The 17,563-nt window shown below is 44.7% G+C and overlaps 2 protein-coding genes across 6 annotated transcripts in view; one reads left to right on the forward strand and one right to left on the reverse strand.

The window, feature by feature from the left end:
- Positions 1-17,563, forward strand: part of cpne4a (copine IVa) — a 48,225-nt gene that overhangs the window by 27,142 nt on the left and 3,520 nt on the right. Inside the window, exons 10-16 of the mRNA XM_026316662.1 lie at positions 5,593-5,679; positions 6,897-6,956; positions 10,396-10,529; positions 11,221-11,275; positions 12,387-12,438; positions 14,786-14,919; positions 15,662-15,898. Of these exons, the coding sequence (XP_026172447.1) occupies positions 5,593-5,679; positions 6,897-6,956; positions 10,396-10,529; positions 11,221-11,275; positions 12,387-12,438; positions 14,786-14,919; positions 15,662-15,898 (759 nt within the window). The remainder of the gene's footprint in view (positions 1-5,592; positions 5,680-6,896; positions 6,957-10,395; positions 10,530-11,220; positions 11,276-12,386; positions 12,439-14,785; positions 14,920-15,661; positions 15,899-17,563) is intronic.
- The window catches only part of nek11 (NIMA-related kinase 11), a 62,142-nt gene continuing 57,821 nt past the window's right edge, over positions 13,243-17,563 (reverse strand). For 4 of the 5 annotated variants that reach the window (XR_004463233.1, XR_004463231.1, XR_004463232.1 and 1 more), the window contains 2 exons: positions 13,787-15,227; positions 13,243-13,622 (listed from right to left, as the gene is read on the reverse strand). The gene's annotated coding sequence lies outside the window, so the exon portion shown is untranslated. Of the gene's footprint in view, positions 13,623-13,710; positions 15,228-17,563 lie in introns of those variants that run through there. The other variant, XM_033325579.1, reaches the window with a different exon arrangement.

The raw sequence follows: 17,563 nt of genomic DNA on the forward strand, positions 1-17,563 counted from the left end.
TAATATTTGATATGGGGTAAAGAAGCTTTCCTGTCGACCTGTGGTTGGCGGCTGTTTGGTTCAGGTTCCTCTGGGAGCAAAGTGAGAAATCCTCTGAAGGGAGAATCGTTCCTGTGAGGCAGGACTGTGTTCGGGCTGGTTCTCCTTTAGCTGCACAATCAATTTAACGGTTCAGTGAGAGTCAGACTGACTGACACCACAGCAGCGGTAGCGACAACAGGACCTCACACTTCGGCTGATTTGATCTTTTTGTGCTTCTGTCTTCCTACACATCCAACAGTGTCAGAGCAATGTGATCGTTAGAAGTCCAGTGCTCCTTCTCTGTTAGCTCTGTTTTTAGTCTCCACCACCTCCTGGGGGAAAGACCTAAACGCAGCCCGACTGTCCAAGTTTAACAGAAAACGTCTTAAACACGAAGTTTCTTCAGCTGGAAATGAGCTAATGTGGCTGCCAGGGAGAGATTTTCATTACACAAGATCAATGTACGTAGAATAAGTTCGGTTCTATTGTTGTTTCTAGATAATAAACCTCCATAGAGGGAACGCCTGCAGAGCTTCACACAGCCTGGTTTTCAGCCGAGAACCTGGAAACCAGTGAGTCACAGCAAACTGACTCTAGTGCTGTGGAAAACAGGAGCAGATCGACCTGTTTACTCTGATCCGGATTCAACACAAAGTGGAGCAGAAAAGTGATTCATACTGGTTTAGCTTTAAGGTCAGGAGCTGAGGGTTGAACCTCTCTACCATCAGTCAAACCTAATTTTTGTAAGCAGAGATAAGATTATTTATTGTGTTAGAAAAATAGCAGGATAATAACTATCATGAAAACAACCATTTGCTTTAATTGTACGGTGACAAATTTACTGGGAAGTTGTTTAGTTATTACTGGAGAAGAATTTTATATGCTGAAGCTAAAATTGTAGCGTCGCTTGAGAATACACACAGTACTGTTCGCACCTTCCAGACATCTGCAGCTCCATATGTCAAGGCTGGAATAATTGGAGCCAAGTACAACGCACCAAACAAGAAGCTCAGAAAAGTTTTGATGCAAACTGACAACAGGCATTTTCCAACTTTCCAGAAACACAGGACTGTGAGTCTGTAGTTCCTCGGCAGACTGCAGCAAAGCAGTGGACAAAAAGCAGACTGAGCCAGACAAGACCTCATCAGAGCTGAGATCTGCATCGTCACGGGGGCAGGCAACAGCAAACAAGGAAACTCAGCAGGGAGCAAAGCCTGGTAGGAGTCAGGATCAGGGCTGAGGTGAAACTCAGCCAACCACCTGCAGGGGCTTTTGTGCTGGAGCCTGATGATGAGGGTGACAGGAAGGTGTGTGGCGGGAAACATAAACAAAGGGATGGAGGGGCAGGAAGTGAAAAGTAAGCACATGTTGAGAGGCAGGAAGTACGACAACAAAATAAAACCATGCAAACTGCACCAGTTTTACTTTTTCCTTCTTGCTCTCAGTTCATCGTAGAACCATAAAACCGTTAACCTTTCTGTTTTTGTCAACACTGAGGACACAGCCTCCTTATTTGAATCAACTTTATTTGAACTGTCCCTGTCTAAAACTCCATGCTCATGTTCAGTGTGCACTCCACGTCAGAGTCCCGGGTTCTGGCTAATTAAAACGTGTAGCATGAGTTACCACGTCTGCCCAGCTGAGCTTTGTGTGACCTGTATTTGCTAAAGTCTCTCCTCCACTGCCCAGACTGGTCTGTGCTGACCGTTTGACCAGTGCTGGCATCATTTTGTTAAAGCAGCACAATTTGCAGAATTTGAACTTAATCTCCATCAGGTCCTAACAGACCCAGGTTTCCACAAAAATGCCAATTAGCAGCATGACTGCCCTTTAAAAATGCACCTTTGGGGCCTTGACTCCACAGGGTCTTTAGACAGGCCTTGTTATGCAATTAGCCCGAGTGTCGGTGAAGACACAGCTGTCTGAATGTAATGAGGCAGCCGCTAATTAAAGCACTCTCCGACCGCCCGTTAACGCCGTTCTGCTTCCAAATGCTCAGGTTGTGTGTTTTCTCTAAAAACTCCCTGGAGATGACAGCACATGACTGAAAACACACAAACAGTCTGGATTCCCCAGCAGAACCGCACTCTCTCAGCTGTCTCGTTATCAGGAGACGGCGAGTCGATCGTTCACAGTGTAATCATCAAGTTTGACTGCCTGTATAATAGAACCACAGGTCTCATTAAACCTTCCACCTTCACTCAGGAAAAAATTAAATAAGACGTAGGACAAAACGGCTGGAAACACAAAGGCTGGAAGGTGAGAAATAGACAAATTAAATCGTGACATGTTTTATGGTCACATGATTTCAGGACAAAGTTATTGAAAAGTCATGTTTTCCTCTCAAGAAAGTCTCTCCATCCACGGTTCCTTCATGTCTTCCTCATTAGTATTCCTGTTGTTGCGCCTTCCTAACTGTCAGGATAATCACATAGTGGCTTTGTGACAGGTGTGGACTGTTCACGGGCTTCTCTCGTCTTTGTGTTTTCATTCTTCACTGAAAACCACCTGACTGGCCCGGGCTGCAGTCGCCTCCTTTGTAAATTACTGAAGCAGGAGAGAAATTCCTCTTCATCCTGCTGTAATCCAGCACAAGGGGGGAGGAGGAGGAGAGCAGTCTCAGCCTCCTTCACAGGAAACAATCAGAGTCCTGCTGGACCACCTCCACTCTCTTCTTCAGCTTTTATTTATTGGCTTCCTTCCCGCTGCTGACAGTCTGTTCCCAGCTGGCGACACAGAAACAAGAATCCCTGAGAGCTGGAGGCTCCGGAGAGCTTCCCATTCATCCTCCATCCATCCATCTGTCTGGACACAAATAGCGTGTGAACCACTGCGTGTCACCTGCTCTGCACAGTTACATATAATGGAGTCAGAGTGAATCCTCTCCGGTCCTGTTTGGGCAGCTGAAGGATTGTCTTTTGCTCTGAGGGCTTGTGCTGTCCGGCCTCCTCTGTCGGAATCTAAAGCTGTATCCCAGTGTTGGTTTGATGGTGGAAACTATTTCAGCCATATCTTAGTGCATCTATTAGAAAAGATATCTGTTTTATTTGTGCTTTTCTTGGCTGAGCACCTCCTACGTGACACTGAAGCTGAGAACAGCTTGTTTCCACTTTGTGAATGTATCAACAAAAAAAGGCAGCGATGTTATAGTTTGGTCTGATTGTTCAGGCTTCCTGGTGGCCTCCCTCAGTACTTTCATCCTACAGCTCTACTGGACTTTCAGTGTGTTACTGGAGCTAATCGACTCAATTTTGGTAGTGGAAAGAACCGATCCAGGAAGTTCCTGATGCCATTTCACAGGTGTTCCTTCTCCAGTGATTGAGCATGAAAAATGGACCAGTGTCCATTATGTGGCAGGGTTGGGGATCGAGCAGCAGGGACAAGGAGCCAATGCAGACACACAAAACCAGGCAGGCAGCGGTGAATTTAACAGAATTATTGACGACAGGTCAGCAGCCAGAGGTACAAACAAAAAGACAAACAGGTCATAGGCAGGTTGGCAAGAACAGGCTTCCACAGCAGGAACAGAATCACGTACCTAATGAGTGGAAAAGGTGCTGGTACATCAGGGTCAGGGAATGGGAAACAGGTGAGGCGGGTGTCAGTAGGGTTCAGGGGACAGGTGTGCAGGTCAGGTGGGTGTGAGGATGACAGCCCTGTAAAGACTAAACCAAAGCGTCCTCAGAGCCCAGAGCAGCTCCTGGGGACTGATGCAGATGAGGACACATTGAGATACGAACACCTCTCACCTTTGCACCGTGGCTGCTATGCTGAGCATGAAATTACCTAACAGATGAGCAAAGTGAATTTCAAGGTCAGGAAAGTACAGCAGCACTGACCAGTGTGGAAATGGGGCTGCGTGTTGGAGTGGACACTTCCCTCCTGGGATATTGAACATTTTCCACTCATCATTTGTGATTTGTGCAGTTTATCACACAGGATCCTGATAGCGCTGCCCTCGTAAGCTCTGAGCCAGTCTAATTTGTTTTCTGAGGGTGAAACCAGCAGTAATATCCACCATAACAACCTCAGTTTGATGCAGAACGGACACAAGAAAAGGTTCAGCTGACGAGTTTTAGTTATTTCAGAATGCTGCTCCTTTTTAAACTGAAAACACTGAGGAATAAACTGTGCACATGAGGAGAAGTGATTTTTAACTAACTGTGTTAACAGTCATGCTCCTCTCATGACCACATAAGGTGGTGCATATATGATGCGTTTATGGCTGAATTATCACCTCTCTCACCAGGTTCACCTGCAGAGGAATAAACACTTAGGCTTTTATTTTGAAACCCTTTGAGCAGATGATTGGACGCAGCTGCCGCAGGTTGTTTGTTTCCCATCATCGGTACAAACAGCTGATTGTGTCCTCAGGCAGTGAGTGATTATCACTGTGAAACAAAGCCCTGAGCTGCCGCTGCTGCTGTTAAACACAATAATGTGTCTCAGTCTGTCCTTTGTAGAGCCATGTAATCTCACACACACACACACACACACACACACACACACACACACACACACACACACAGATCCACCTAAGGAAGAATAATTAGTGTGTTCACCTGGAAGCAGCAGCTGAGCGGTGTTTAGCTGCTCTGTGCTCTGTTGGCTTTTTGAAAACCCCAGATGATTTTATTTAGGGCTGTCAGGTGACACTGAACAGATCACATGATTCAACATAAGTCAGATTTAAAATTTCATTCTGAGCTGATGTCTGGAACATCTGTAGGCCACCGGTTGTTCTGGCTCAGAGCTGCTTTAACAAACTTTTCTGGCACTCCCCACCAGAACAAGCACCAGCAGAAATGAGGGCAAAGAAACAGAGTATGTGACACATAACTCTGCTTTGACCTGGTCCCTGCACTTCTTTGGCCTTTCTACAAACAGCTGAAAGTGCCTAAAGGCTGCTGTGTGGTGGGATGTATTGCTAACAAGGCAAAGAACCCAGAGGAACATTTTTACAAACTTCCAAAACAAACAAGACTAGAAAAGACGTGAGGCCTCAGGACGGAAAAACTATCTCAGCGTTGTGTCTCTGATGGGACAAGTTATTGGGTAGAAGGTTAACGTTAGCTATTGCAGATAGCAAACATACTAACAAAATGCTTCTACACATGGAGACATACTGAGAGACAGGAATCCACAGTTTTCTCTCTTCCTGGTGTAATGCAACTCTGGGCTCTCTACATTGTTGGTGCTGCACCACACGGCAGCTTTTAGGCATTTTCAGCACAGTACAAAGTGAAAGGAGAGTGATGAGTTGTATGGTCGGTATGGTTTGTCTCCGTATTTAGCAGTTTTTGAACTACCCCCCTGAGATGTTGTTGCTTCTGGAGGAGCCCAGGTAACTATTACAAATCAGAGTCTGAAAATAGATAACTGAGCCCCGGGGTGTGGTCTGGATTAAAATAAATTTTCTACTAATAATAGAAGACGTTCATTGTCATGGCTGAGTTTACAGAACAGTCACAGTGACGAGAAACAACACAGCTGCTGCACAAACAGCCTGTGGGGTCAGTTTTTACAGGATCGCTGGTTTGACATAAGATGCTGTTTGTTTGTGTGTTGCAGGTGCAGTGGCCGTGCATAAATCCCAAATATAAAGTGAAGAAGAAGAACTACAAGAACTCTGGGATTGTCATTCTGAACCAGTGCAAGGTGACTGATGATACTCCTGTAATCTGACAAATCTTTCTCGTTTTGAAACAATGAGCAGTTCAGAGCCCGAAAAACAGCAGAGAAGGAGCTTTTCTTCAGGTCTTGTTTTTTTGGAGGCTGATGTTGGCGTCTGCCTGACAGACTGTTAGAGGAACCAATTATGTAGCGCTGAGCAGCCTGACAAGCCTGACATTTCCTGCCAGACAATGCTGGATGGCGCTCAGGCACTGAGCGAGGGGAGTCTGGGGAATCCTGCCGCCGAATGAAAGCCAGATAACATTTAGCCTGATGACACTTGACGCATGAAGAGGTCCCACCTCACAGCCAGTTAACGACCGTCTGAAAGGAGCGTGGCAGGATGAGCTGAAGCACTACACGCAAACAAATTACTGAGCTGCTCTGAAGGCTGCCACATCATTTGCACTTGATAGATGAGGAGTCTGAGAGGAGGCGGGAAATGAAACCAAATGGTTTTTAAGAGCGGGAGGTTGAGTTGGCGTTGAGATGACAGAATGAGAACAGTTTACAGGTCGATTCCTAACGAACTGCAGGTAACAGCGTTTCTAAGGGGTGATCCAACCTCAGCCACAGCTCTGTCCTCCTTATATCAGCTGTGGTTTAATGATAACCCAGCTGCAGGAGAAACTACAATTCACTGTGATCTCATTCTGTCACAGAAGCAGGGCCACACTCGTATTCCAGGTCTGAAGGCCATTCTGATTTAAATTTAAGGATATATTCACATTTCTCAAGCGTGGCCCAATAAAATACCTGCACATACTGTAAGTGTTGGCTGCTGTAGTTAGGCATTTCCCTCTATATTGGCTCCAAACAGATCAATCAAGTCAGTTTTGTTGGTCTTAAAGGATTTTCTGTACATCTCAATATAACACCTGGTAAAAAATACAACAAACCTCAGAAAGAGCATCAGAGGAGGGATCAGGTGTCACAGCTACAGAACAGAAACATGTGGAGCAAACAGCCAAGCAGCTTCCAGGTGCTGCTAAAGCAGACAGGAAGGCCGACCCTGAACCTTAAACGGCAAATATCACCTACTTCCTCTCCGCCATCTTGTCTGCAGCTGGGCCGTCTTGTGTGTTTTGTGGCAGCAGTAATAAACAGCGTGACATGAGCGTATCAGCAGTGACAGGTCAGGTTATAAAGGCTGCTGTTCACACCTGGACTAGATTTCAAACCAGTTTATTTTCTGTCTGCAGATCATCAAGATGCACTCCTTCCTGGATTACATCATGGGAGGCTGTCAGATCCAGTTTACAGTGAGCGCACGCACGCACACGCACAAGCTGAATTGCATTCATTGCCAAGAGACTTACTCTAACCCATAACCCTAACCTAATCATGGCATAACCCTAGCCCTGACCCCGACCCAGACAGATTTCAGTCTCCATATTGTGAGTGATACCGGGTCATCGTCCTGCTTTCAGCAGAAAAATTGAGGATGGGTGTCACCATGGAAACAGTAACCATAGCAACATGTTCTGCAGCCTCAGGTGCCCCAGTTTTGCACCAGGAGCTCTCAGTGGGATCTGACCAGTTAAACCAGTCTAATATCTCGTCCTTGCTGAAAGTTTTAGCTGCAAGAGCTCGTGGACACATTCGGCAGATTAAAGAGCAGATGATGCAGGAGATGAAGAAAGGCTCTTAAAATATTTCCTTCCTGACTGATGATCAGCACTAACATTCCTCTACCTAAATATCAGACACCATCAGTCATACAGCGAAGCATCACAAGAAACCTGTGACGCAGGTTATGCCCCTTGGCAAGAGATATCTGGCAACATACGTAATTTGCTTTGTATTTTAATATAGGCAGTTCCTGGGTAGTTGTGATATAATAAAAAACGTCACTAGATCAGACTCTGTATGAACAGACGTTCAGGATTAAAAGAGTGAAAATCAAGCTTTTAGGCATTACACGATTCAATGCGATTTCGATTTAGAGGCCCATGATTCAATTAAAAACGAGGCATCACTGGCTCTGTCCCAGCTCAGGGGCTGCATCCTTACTAGCCGATGATCTAGTCTACGGAGACTTCCTGTTTGCGTCACTTCTGTCTCCTAGCAACACAGGTGTGTTATATTTCTCACTAACGATCGAGCCAGAAATTTTATTTTTCTTAATTTAAATTATTTTGGAAGAAAGTGAGATGCTACAGAGCAACGTATCTCACTGTGTCACACTATGTTTGGCCAACAGTGTAAACTTCAGCTGTTAGTTTACTGCAGTAACAGCGTTTTTAATGTATTTTCACCGCCCCGCCGCTGGTGCCTGCTATATTCGTTATTATTGTCACCTTTCACAAAGAATGTTGGGATATTAATCTGTAGTTAGTCTTCTATAATATTTGTTGTTTCTTTATTTTTTAATTTTAATCTACTTTTAACTTGTCTTTTATTTCTGTAACACACTTTGATTTACTCTGTGTATGAATTGTTGATATATAAATAAACTTACTCCTATTAAAACCGCGCCGTCGATATTCGGGCCAGTGTATTTCCAAAGACTGTCAGCTTCAATAAATAACTTGCATTAAGTCAGACAAACTGTTTATCAATATAAAGCAGAAAACCTCACGATTCAAACGGTACAAACCAATTTAGCATTAAATGGCCACAGACAACAGCTCCTTAATGTTTAACGAGACTACAGACGCATAAAGACGGTGATTCTTACCTTTGCTGATGGGCACAGATCCACACTGTTGTATATCAGTGTTTTTGTAAGAGTCCAGGAACAAACTGCCTCCAGGTTTTTAGTCCAAAAGACGAATTAGCTTCGAGAAAAAGCCATAAAACCATCGTCCTTCACTTTTCGGTCCTCATTAAAACGTTTGAATTCCGTTTGGTCCTGGTTGTTTTCGCCGTTTATTTACCACAAACAAACAAACAAACAAACAGACGATTTAGGTTCTGCAGGCTCCCGCTTTGGTTCTGGTTCGGTTTTATAAAGTCCAAAGTGTCTCCAAACTGTAGTTTTTAACGAAACAGGCGCCGCTCCAGTAGCTAGTTGTTGTTTGTACCGCCATTTTCTGACGTAGCTCACGCACCTAAACATACGCGCCTGAACGCATGCGCATGCGCTACAAGCAGGCGTGCATGTAGGCCGTTTGTAGTCCGGTAGTGGTTAAACGGACTTTATTCAATCAAATATTAAAATCTGTTTTCGCATCGATTCAGAATCGTTTTAAAGTGCATGGATCGAAAAAACGACCATTTTCCCAGCTGACCGGCCTCATGCTGGTCGTCATGAGTAGCTGCAGCTGTTTCCAGCACACAGAACAGATCTGCTCTGTATTTTCTAGATCTTTTCCCACAGAGCACCACTAAGTGCGGGGGATGTGTTTCATACTGGGGGCGGCGGTGCCCATGCTCCTGATGGACCGTCTGCTCCTGAGCTTTGGGAAACAGGCGAAACCTGAATTTGCCTTTCACTCAGTTCGTTCTGCCCGAGGGAACTTAGTGTTTGACTGCATCCCTCCACTGACCTTGTATGTTCTCTGTAAGATTTACTCCGGGTCTGCCTGAACACACAGACCTCCTCCAGAGACACACAAACTATTATACAACAGTTTCACAGCTGTGTTTTCTAATTTTCCTCCTCAGCTTAAACATCTTTGGCTGTGCAGAGACACAAACACCGAGTCTGTCCCATCTTCCTGTTGTTTACACATGTAAACACAAAACTCGCAGCACAACAAAGCTGCACCACTTCCTCCAACAGTGATGCTGTGAGACCCGAGCCGCCTCGTTCCCCACGATTCCTTAAATGTTTAATCACTGAAAACACTTTCTTACTTTCTTACAACCTGCCAGTCAGTCAGCAGAAGTTTCTGCTCTGAGAGGTGTTTCTGGGATGATGTGCAGGTGAGGAAAAGCCCAGGAGGCTCAGATTCACTTTATATGTAAACAAGTGAGGAAGCTTCAGCTGCAGTAAAGTGAAAGTGGAGCGAGGTGTGTTTTTCTCTGCAGCAGCGTGTCCAATCAGCTGTTTGTTGGCTCGTGTCGTCTCCAGAGGAAACTCCGTCTGTGTAAAATCAGACTGCAGGTTGTTTCAGTTCACTGGTCCTCACACGGCCTCAGTTTACACTTAACACAACATAGAAACTGAAATCTGTAGCACATAAATACACAACCCAGCACCGACACCTACACAGACTATTGGTCCTCCCATGTGTCCTAACAGTAGTAATGAGACACCAGAGGTCTGAGCAGGTAAATCTGCAAATTCACTACACAAACTGAGCCACAACCAGGGGACACAAGTAGTAAAAGTACTTTCAAACTATTAGTTAAACTACTGAAGCAAAAGTACTAATACTACTCATCTACAAGAGCAGAGCATCATCAGACAAAAGGTGATTGGTCTGATAGTCCGCAGGGCTTTTCTACACTCGTGCTCTTGAAGGACTTTTACACAGTTTGCCTGTTCACACACACAGTCACACACACACTCATGCATCGATGGAACACTTGGACATGTGGACCAGGTAAGTCCAATGATCAGACCACTTCAGTTCATACTTAAAGTACTCTAAGTACTCATTCTGTAGTAACATGGCCCTGGACTGACTTGAGTATTACAGTTTATATGTTACATTACAATGAAGCTATTTACTATTTGTACTTTATCATCTGAGTAAAAGGTAACAGCTGACTGGGCTGATGCTGCTCTCTGATTGGCTGTGGTCTTTGCAGGTAGCCATCGACTTCACGGCCTCTAACGGAGATCCTCGTAACAGCTGCTCTCTGCACTACATCCACCCGTACCGGCCCAACGAATACCTGAAGGCTCTGGTGGCGGTGGGAGAGATCTGCCAGGACTACGACAGGTGGGTCCGACACGACAGCCAATCAGACGGCAGCGTTTATTAAAGGACTAATACGCTGAAACACACTTCACTTTTCCTTTTTGCTCTTCCTGTGGTGTGACTCATGGTGGTTTTACTCACACACAGAAGATCTGATGAAGAAACACGACTAAGGCTCCAGATGTCAAAGTAGTTTCTAAAACCACAGTTACCTTCCCACAGCCTTCATTCCTCCCTAACCTGTTCTGTGTTTGGCTGAGACACTGTTTGACCTTTGACCCACGCAGGCTTTAATAACATTAAACACAGGTCAGAGATGTGAGAGCAGCAGGTAGAAGCTGCTCAGTCCTCTGTATGTGCACCTGGAAGAAAAATACTCAGAGTCCTCAGAGTCCTGTCTCACTTGTAGATGAAACTAGATGTGACTCGTGTGTGTGTCTCCTCTTCATGCTCCTGTTTTTTCCCTAAACTCCTCCTCCGCTTGTGTTTCTGTTCTTTTCTTCGCTCCTCATTTGCATGACCTGAGCAGGAAGTAATCAGCTTCGCAGACCCTCCCACATCCAATCACAAGTAATTTCTTTGCTTTGTGTTGAAGTAGTGGCGGTCTGAATGAGCTCGTTAACGCCTGCTGACAGCGAGCCAATCACCACCCCCCCCCCCCATCCTCTTTTCCATTTTTACCCTCACACTTATCGGGTTTTTTTTCTTTCAGTGACAAAATGTTCCCGGCGTTTGGCTTCGGCGCTCGGATCCCTCCTGACTACAAGGTAATTTAACCGCTCAGCTCGCCGTCTCTCTCCCAGCATGCACTCTGTCGGCGGGGGAGGTGGACCCCATCAGGCGCTGCTGATTACTGGCCTCCTCCTCCTTGTACCCCCTGTGGCCTTTTCCCCTCCCATGATCCCCTGCAGTGTGGGCGGCTGCTTGTCTGATGCTGCGTTCACATAACGTTCTGAAAAGTTCTGATTATCTCCATCAGTGAAAACACTGAGGCTCGATGTCCAGTTGAGAAGCAGCAGCTTAAAGTGAGACCATTTCAAAAAAGGACTTGTCTCCTACAAATGAAAAGTTGGATCCTCACGGTTAAATCTTCATTTCTCAGTTGTTCATGAATCACCTGCAGCTGCTCCTGTTAGTGACTATGACAACACCTGTAAACAAACACCTGTAAACAAATGCTGCGTCTTTCTGGTTCAGGTTTATCTCAACATTTGCATCTGCAGGGTTCTAGCTGCACGTTCTCCTGGTTTATAAATCCATGTCACCGGGGGCCTGTGTACCAGGCCCAGGTCCACTTCCACAGCTCACCACAAACGGGTGCAGACGCCGCCTTAGACGTCTGTTGCACACGGACACTTGAAGAACAAATGCAGTTTCACAGATTGTGTTGCGTCCTGGGGATTCTCCCTCAGAGCAGCTGTCACTGCACAGCTGGGGGGTTTTATTGCAGCCATGTATACATCTGTCAACCATCATCGCAGTGATTAAACAGCAGGAGGCCTTTAGAGTGCAGGTCTCAGAAGGAAATATAGTCCTGTGCTGAAGTAGAAGTACGAATAGTACGACGGGTTTGTGTTTTAAGTTCTGCTTAGTTTCTGTGCATACACACCAGTTAAACATCAGCCCCCACAAACAAACGTCAGACTTCATGTTTGAGCCGAACGCAGCATCAGTCAGTGACGCCAGCTTCACCTGTGGACACAGACAGGAACTCACCTGTGATTAGACAGAAATTGAAGGGGCGGGGTCTGGATTAGATGTCCAGAAGAAGAAAATGGTAAAAGATGAAGTGAAGACAGAGGGAACTGATTTCACTGCTGAAGCTTTTTTTAACACACACATCAAACAGACTTCCTGTGTGTCACCCCCCCTCTCCAGGTCTCCCACGACTTTGCAGTGAATTTTAATGAGGAGAACCCGGAGTGTGCAGGTAAGTGCTTTGATTTCCCGCTCTCCTTGAAAGAGACAGACTCAAAGATTTGATAGTGAATGTGTGTGTGCAGAGGAGAGTCTTTGATGTGAGCAAATTAGTTTGATGGTGGCGAGGCTGAGGGTCGAAGCAGCTCCATCGATCTGTGATGACTGAGGAGCTGCTTCAGGAGCTGCTGGCGTCCATGTTCAGCTTCAGGTTAAGGCTCCGTGTTTCTGGTTTACTGAACTTATGCTTAATATGAAACATCAGTGTGTGTTCACAACATTATTCAGCAGGAACACAGGAAGTACCAACAGCAGTATTTTCAGCAGTAGCAGTGTTTGTCCTGCTGGATGTGGGTCTATATATTTTGAGGAGGACGTGAGCTACTCAGCAGTTAGAAACTAGAAAAGGTCACGAGAAGAGCTGTGACTCTAATAATCATCATCTGTTCCTCGTCATTTCTCACTGCAAACACTAAATATCTCACAATGGACCATAACAATGCAGGAAATACTGCAAGCACAAATACTCAACGTGCAGAAAAGGAAATGAAACAGATACTGAAACATGTATTTTTTAAAAAGCACCAACAGGAGAATCTAATTTTCTGCTCTCGTCACTTTATAAATGTACAAACTTTCCACCTGCACCATAGATGAACATCATCATTTCACTCCTGACAAGATGCTTTCAGAAAAGGTTCTGCATCTACATCCACTCATGAATATTTCAGTCCTTGTGTAACAGCAGATTTCAGGCTCCAGTTCCTGCTCCAGTGTTTTTGTTTCAGCTCATAACGGCCTCTCGCCTGTTTGAGGATTCAGCCTCTGGGCAAATCATCTTTAATCCTTTAATAATTGATCAAGTCAAAGAGCCTGAAAGGAGAGAAACGAAAACTGAATGTATCATTTATTGATTTAACAATTTCATCTTATTCAAAGTGAACAACACATAAAACACATCAATCATTAAGGACTGATTTCAAATCAATCCCATCACATTAAGTCTCAGTAGAAGAGGAAGGTTCTCCCTGCTCCCTCCTTATCGCCTCCTCTGTATTGATCATATTGATCAGTGCTGAACTCTGATCAGTCTCCTCCTGACATTGAAGTTTAACAGACTCTGTTCACTGAAAACCACAGAGCTGTGTTTGTTGGAAAGTTGTTCACTTCCAGTTTTTCTCCTGTTCTTCTGTTTATCTGCTCAGAAAGAGAGAGAGAGAGGGACAGAGCCTGTTTATCAGAAGGTCTCTCGCCCTCTGCCTCTAAAGGTCATTGATCAGCTCAGAGAAACACTTCAGCACTGATGCTCTTAATTAAGGCCAAGTGTGAGTGTGTGTGAAGGAGATGAGTTTCTCACTGACCTCCAGACACCAAATTACATCAGTGCTGCCGCTAGGCATGCTGGGACGCCATCCAGAGAGTGACTGGGGTCCTTTTCCAGTCCCAGCCCTCCACCCTCACAGTCCGCCACAGAGTGGAAGGTCACACACACATACTGACGTCTGCCCTTTGTAAAAACGCAGTGCTGACTTGATGGAGGGTGTTGATGGGGGGCTGCTGCTGGAGATTTTGGACCCCATGAAAGAATATGATTCTGGTCACCTGATATAATGTGTTATATAAGTTTTGTGGGCCCCTCTTAGTCCTGCGCACTGGGAGTTGTGCTAACTTCCTCCCTTTTTGGTGTTCATGGATGTTAGTGTGAAACATAATCCAGGGAAGGAAGGTTGTGGGTTTAAACCTTGCTGGACTTGGGCCTTTCTGTGTCGAGTCTGCATGTTGTCCCTGCGTCTGCAGGTCATTTTGGTTGGTGAAGTTTGAAGGTTCGGTTTATGTGCAGGTGCTGAAATGGAAAAGTCCATTTAAGGTGGTGAAGCAGTGGACGGAGGTGAAAGACTAACAAGCTGTCGTCAATAAAAACAGATTGAACTGATGAAAGCAGCATTTTCCCTCTGATCCCTGACTGTGGTACTTAAACCCAAGGAAACCAGACTTCCCCTGGATCTGGACTGAGTTGGTGTTTGTTAAACTATATGTTTAGGACACGTCTAACTTGTTCTCATGCACCTGAATCTGTCGCCTGGCGTGCACGTAGCACGGTATGTTGTGTGTGTGTGTTGTGGTGAGATCAGGCTGGTTCTGATTCTGGTTCTGTAGTTTTATCTACAACAATGTAAACGTCAGAAAACGATCATGTGATTTAAATAGAAAATCTGCATCTGAAAACTTTAGCTTTCTGGTACTTGAAGTGAAAAGTACAAATACTCTGAAGTATAGTAAGTACACGTGGTTACATTCCACCACAGCTACTGACACTGTTAATGTCTGTACTTATATTTTCTGTCTGTGTGACCTGTCAGGGATCCAGGGTGTGGTCGAGGCCTACCAGGCCTGCCTCCCCAAGCTGCAGCTCTATGGCCCCACCAACATCGCCCCCATCATCCAGAAGGTCGCCCACACCGCATCACAGGAGGTCCACACCAAAGAGGCCATGGTGAGACAGAGTCCCTCCTGATGGATTCCTGATCAGAGTTCACTTCATTTGACTTGATTTAGTGACTTTTTGTTGGGAGTTTGCTGCTTTAAACTTTGATACCAAACTGGTCTGGATTAGAGACATGGATGAGCCATTGGGTGTGAACTCCATCATAGGTTAGGGACAGAGAGTGGTCTTGTCATGGGGCCCTGAAGGTTTGTGATGACGTGGCCTGATGCTTCTTCAGTTCTTCAGCATATTCCATGTTTTTAACTATCAAGGGATAATTTGAGAGTCAGTGTGGCAGCAACCGAAGTTTCTGGAATCTGGAAGAAAATGGGGAAAAAGTGAGTTTCAGCACGTAAGACCAGAAAAATTACTCTGCTGGATTTTATTTACCAGTTCTCCTCATCCAGTTTGAACCAGTGCTGTTAGACTGCCAACACTGTCAAACTTAAACAAGCCCACTGACATTAACTGAGCATCATCCCAGGCTCAGCTCTTCCAAAAAAAACAAAAACAAAACAGAAATGTCAAACATGTGGAAGATTAAAAATATAGAAAAGTACATTTATAGTTCTGTAACAGTTTGTGCTTGGTCTGGGTTACTTTATTCTCAGGTCTGGTTCTTGGCAATGGTGGCATGAGAAGCAACTGGAGTTGGATCTATTGATCCACTTCGAAGAACTAAGTGACAGAAGATGGAACAAGTGAACTGAGGAGAGAACTCTGACTGTTTTCTTGATATTCAATCTTGCAGCAATACTTCATCCTGCTGATCCTGACAGATGGCGTCATCACCGACATGGCCGACACGAGGGAGGCCATCGTCCAGGCATCCCACCTCCCCATGTCCGTCATCATTGTTGGGATCGGGAATGCTGACTTCAGCGACATGCAGATGCTGGACGGTGACGATGGGATCCTGCGATCGCCCAAAGGAGAGCCTGTTCTCCGGGACATTGTCCAGTTCGTCCCTTTCCGAAACTTCAAACACGTGAGTGGTGTAAAGCGTGTCTAATACAATAAACATCAAAAGTCAGATCCCAAAGAAGCATCATGTTTGATCACCTCTGCCTGACACACATACATATTTGCCAAACAGAAATCTGTTCACCAAGGCACGATTTTAGGTCCATTATCGTTTTCTGTTGTACTGATTTCTGTCGAGCTAATTTAACAGAAACAATATTTATTTCTGTAGCTGTGCTGACAATACCCAGCAGAAACATGACAGCTGTTATGCCTTTCAGATGTTTAAAAAAGTCATTCCAGGTAAATAAGGCTGAAAAAGAGATCCATCCAGAACTAAACTCTAAAACCAGCTCCTCTGAGAAGGGGAGCTTACTGTCTGGAAGCACCAAAACCAGTTCAACAGACCATTTCTGCTCCAAACAGACATACATTTACATGGAGAAGAAGCTCCTGCTGCCTGAGGAGTTCCCCAGGGCGCGATTTTAGGTCCATACTAATTTCTTAGAAGATCTTGTTCAGAGTCAGTATAATTTATTCTGCCTTGTTGACAGTCACTCTCAGTAATACATATCTAAATCCCAGCTGCCTTCCAGCTTGTTGCTTTGTGTATTTTTGTTTATTTTAGTGATGGTGATTAGACATTTAGATGCAGCCTTGTTCTCTAGCAATAATTTTAAATTTCTGCATTAACAATACAGAAATATACAAAGGCAGTTTAACCGTAACGATTTATTAGGTTATACTAAATTTATGTTAATACATGGTATTCTGTAATATATGGCATTTATAGTTCCTCTTTGCTGTTTTAAAGAACCACAGACTTCACAGTGAAGTGAACAATAAAGAGCAAGCAGCTCCCCCTTCTCACCAAAACTCCAGCTCCAATTAGGATTTCATTCATATTTGAATCTGTCAGTTGACACTTTATAATGTAGTTTGAAACAATGATGTGTAAATTAAGTCCAGAACCATAGAGGAACAAATTGATGTGTAAAATTGAAAAACGTCTTCCTGATAGAAAATTGTACAGGATGTACAATAATAATATTGTGTGGCGGTAAAATAACAGGGGATGACTGCAGTGTTATGAAAGCAATAAGCGGAGAAAGGGCAGAAAGAGTATTTTAAATTCACGATTGGAGCATATTGGAAGTGGAGGAGGATGAGACGGGAGGGGATAGTGTGAAGATATTGAAGAAATGAGTTTTCAGCCTTTTAGAGGGAAGATGGGTGGGAATCTGCCAACTAATCTAAGTAGGACAGTTTTTTATTTCCTTCAAATGAATTTTCAGTCTTTAACAGTCTGAGGGCTACAGTCTGTCCAGTACACTGGAAATCTATCTTCCCAATTTGGATGCTGTCCATATTTTCCCTCCCGGGTTTAATCTGCGTGATGAATGTGAGTTTCTGACTTTGGCACCAAAGGGAAGTGATTTCATTTGACAGCAGCAGAACGAGGCAGCAACGAGCAGCTTCAGCTCAAACTGCTTCAGACCACTTCTGCTGCTGCCTGTGGTTCTTGTAGCGGAAACAAGACGGATTTAAGTTGAGTCCACTTAAATGCTATCTAATCTGGAGTATGTGTATTTATATAGTTGAGTGGGAGGGTTGTTTTAATTAATCAGGTTTATTTTCTGTGATCCTGCTCCAAAAATAAACTTGCTGCACAAAGATAATCAGTCAGTCA

This window comes from Mastacembelus armatus, chromosome 16 (genome assembly GCF_900324485.2).
Source record: "Mastacembelus armatus chromosome 16, fMasArm1.2, whole genome shotgun sequence".
In the NCBI taxonomy this organism is placed as follows: Eukaryota; Metazoa; Chordata; class Actinopteri; order Synbranchiformes; family Mastacembelidae; genus Mastacembelus; species Mastacembelus armatus.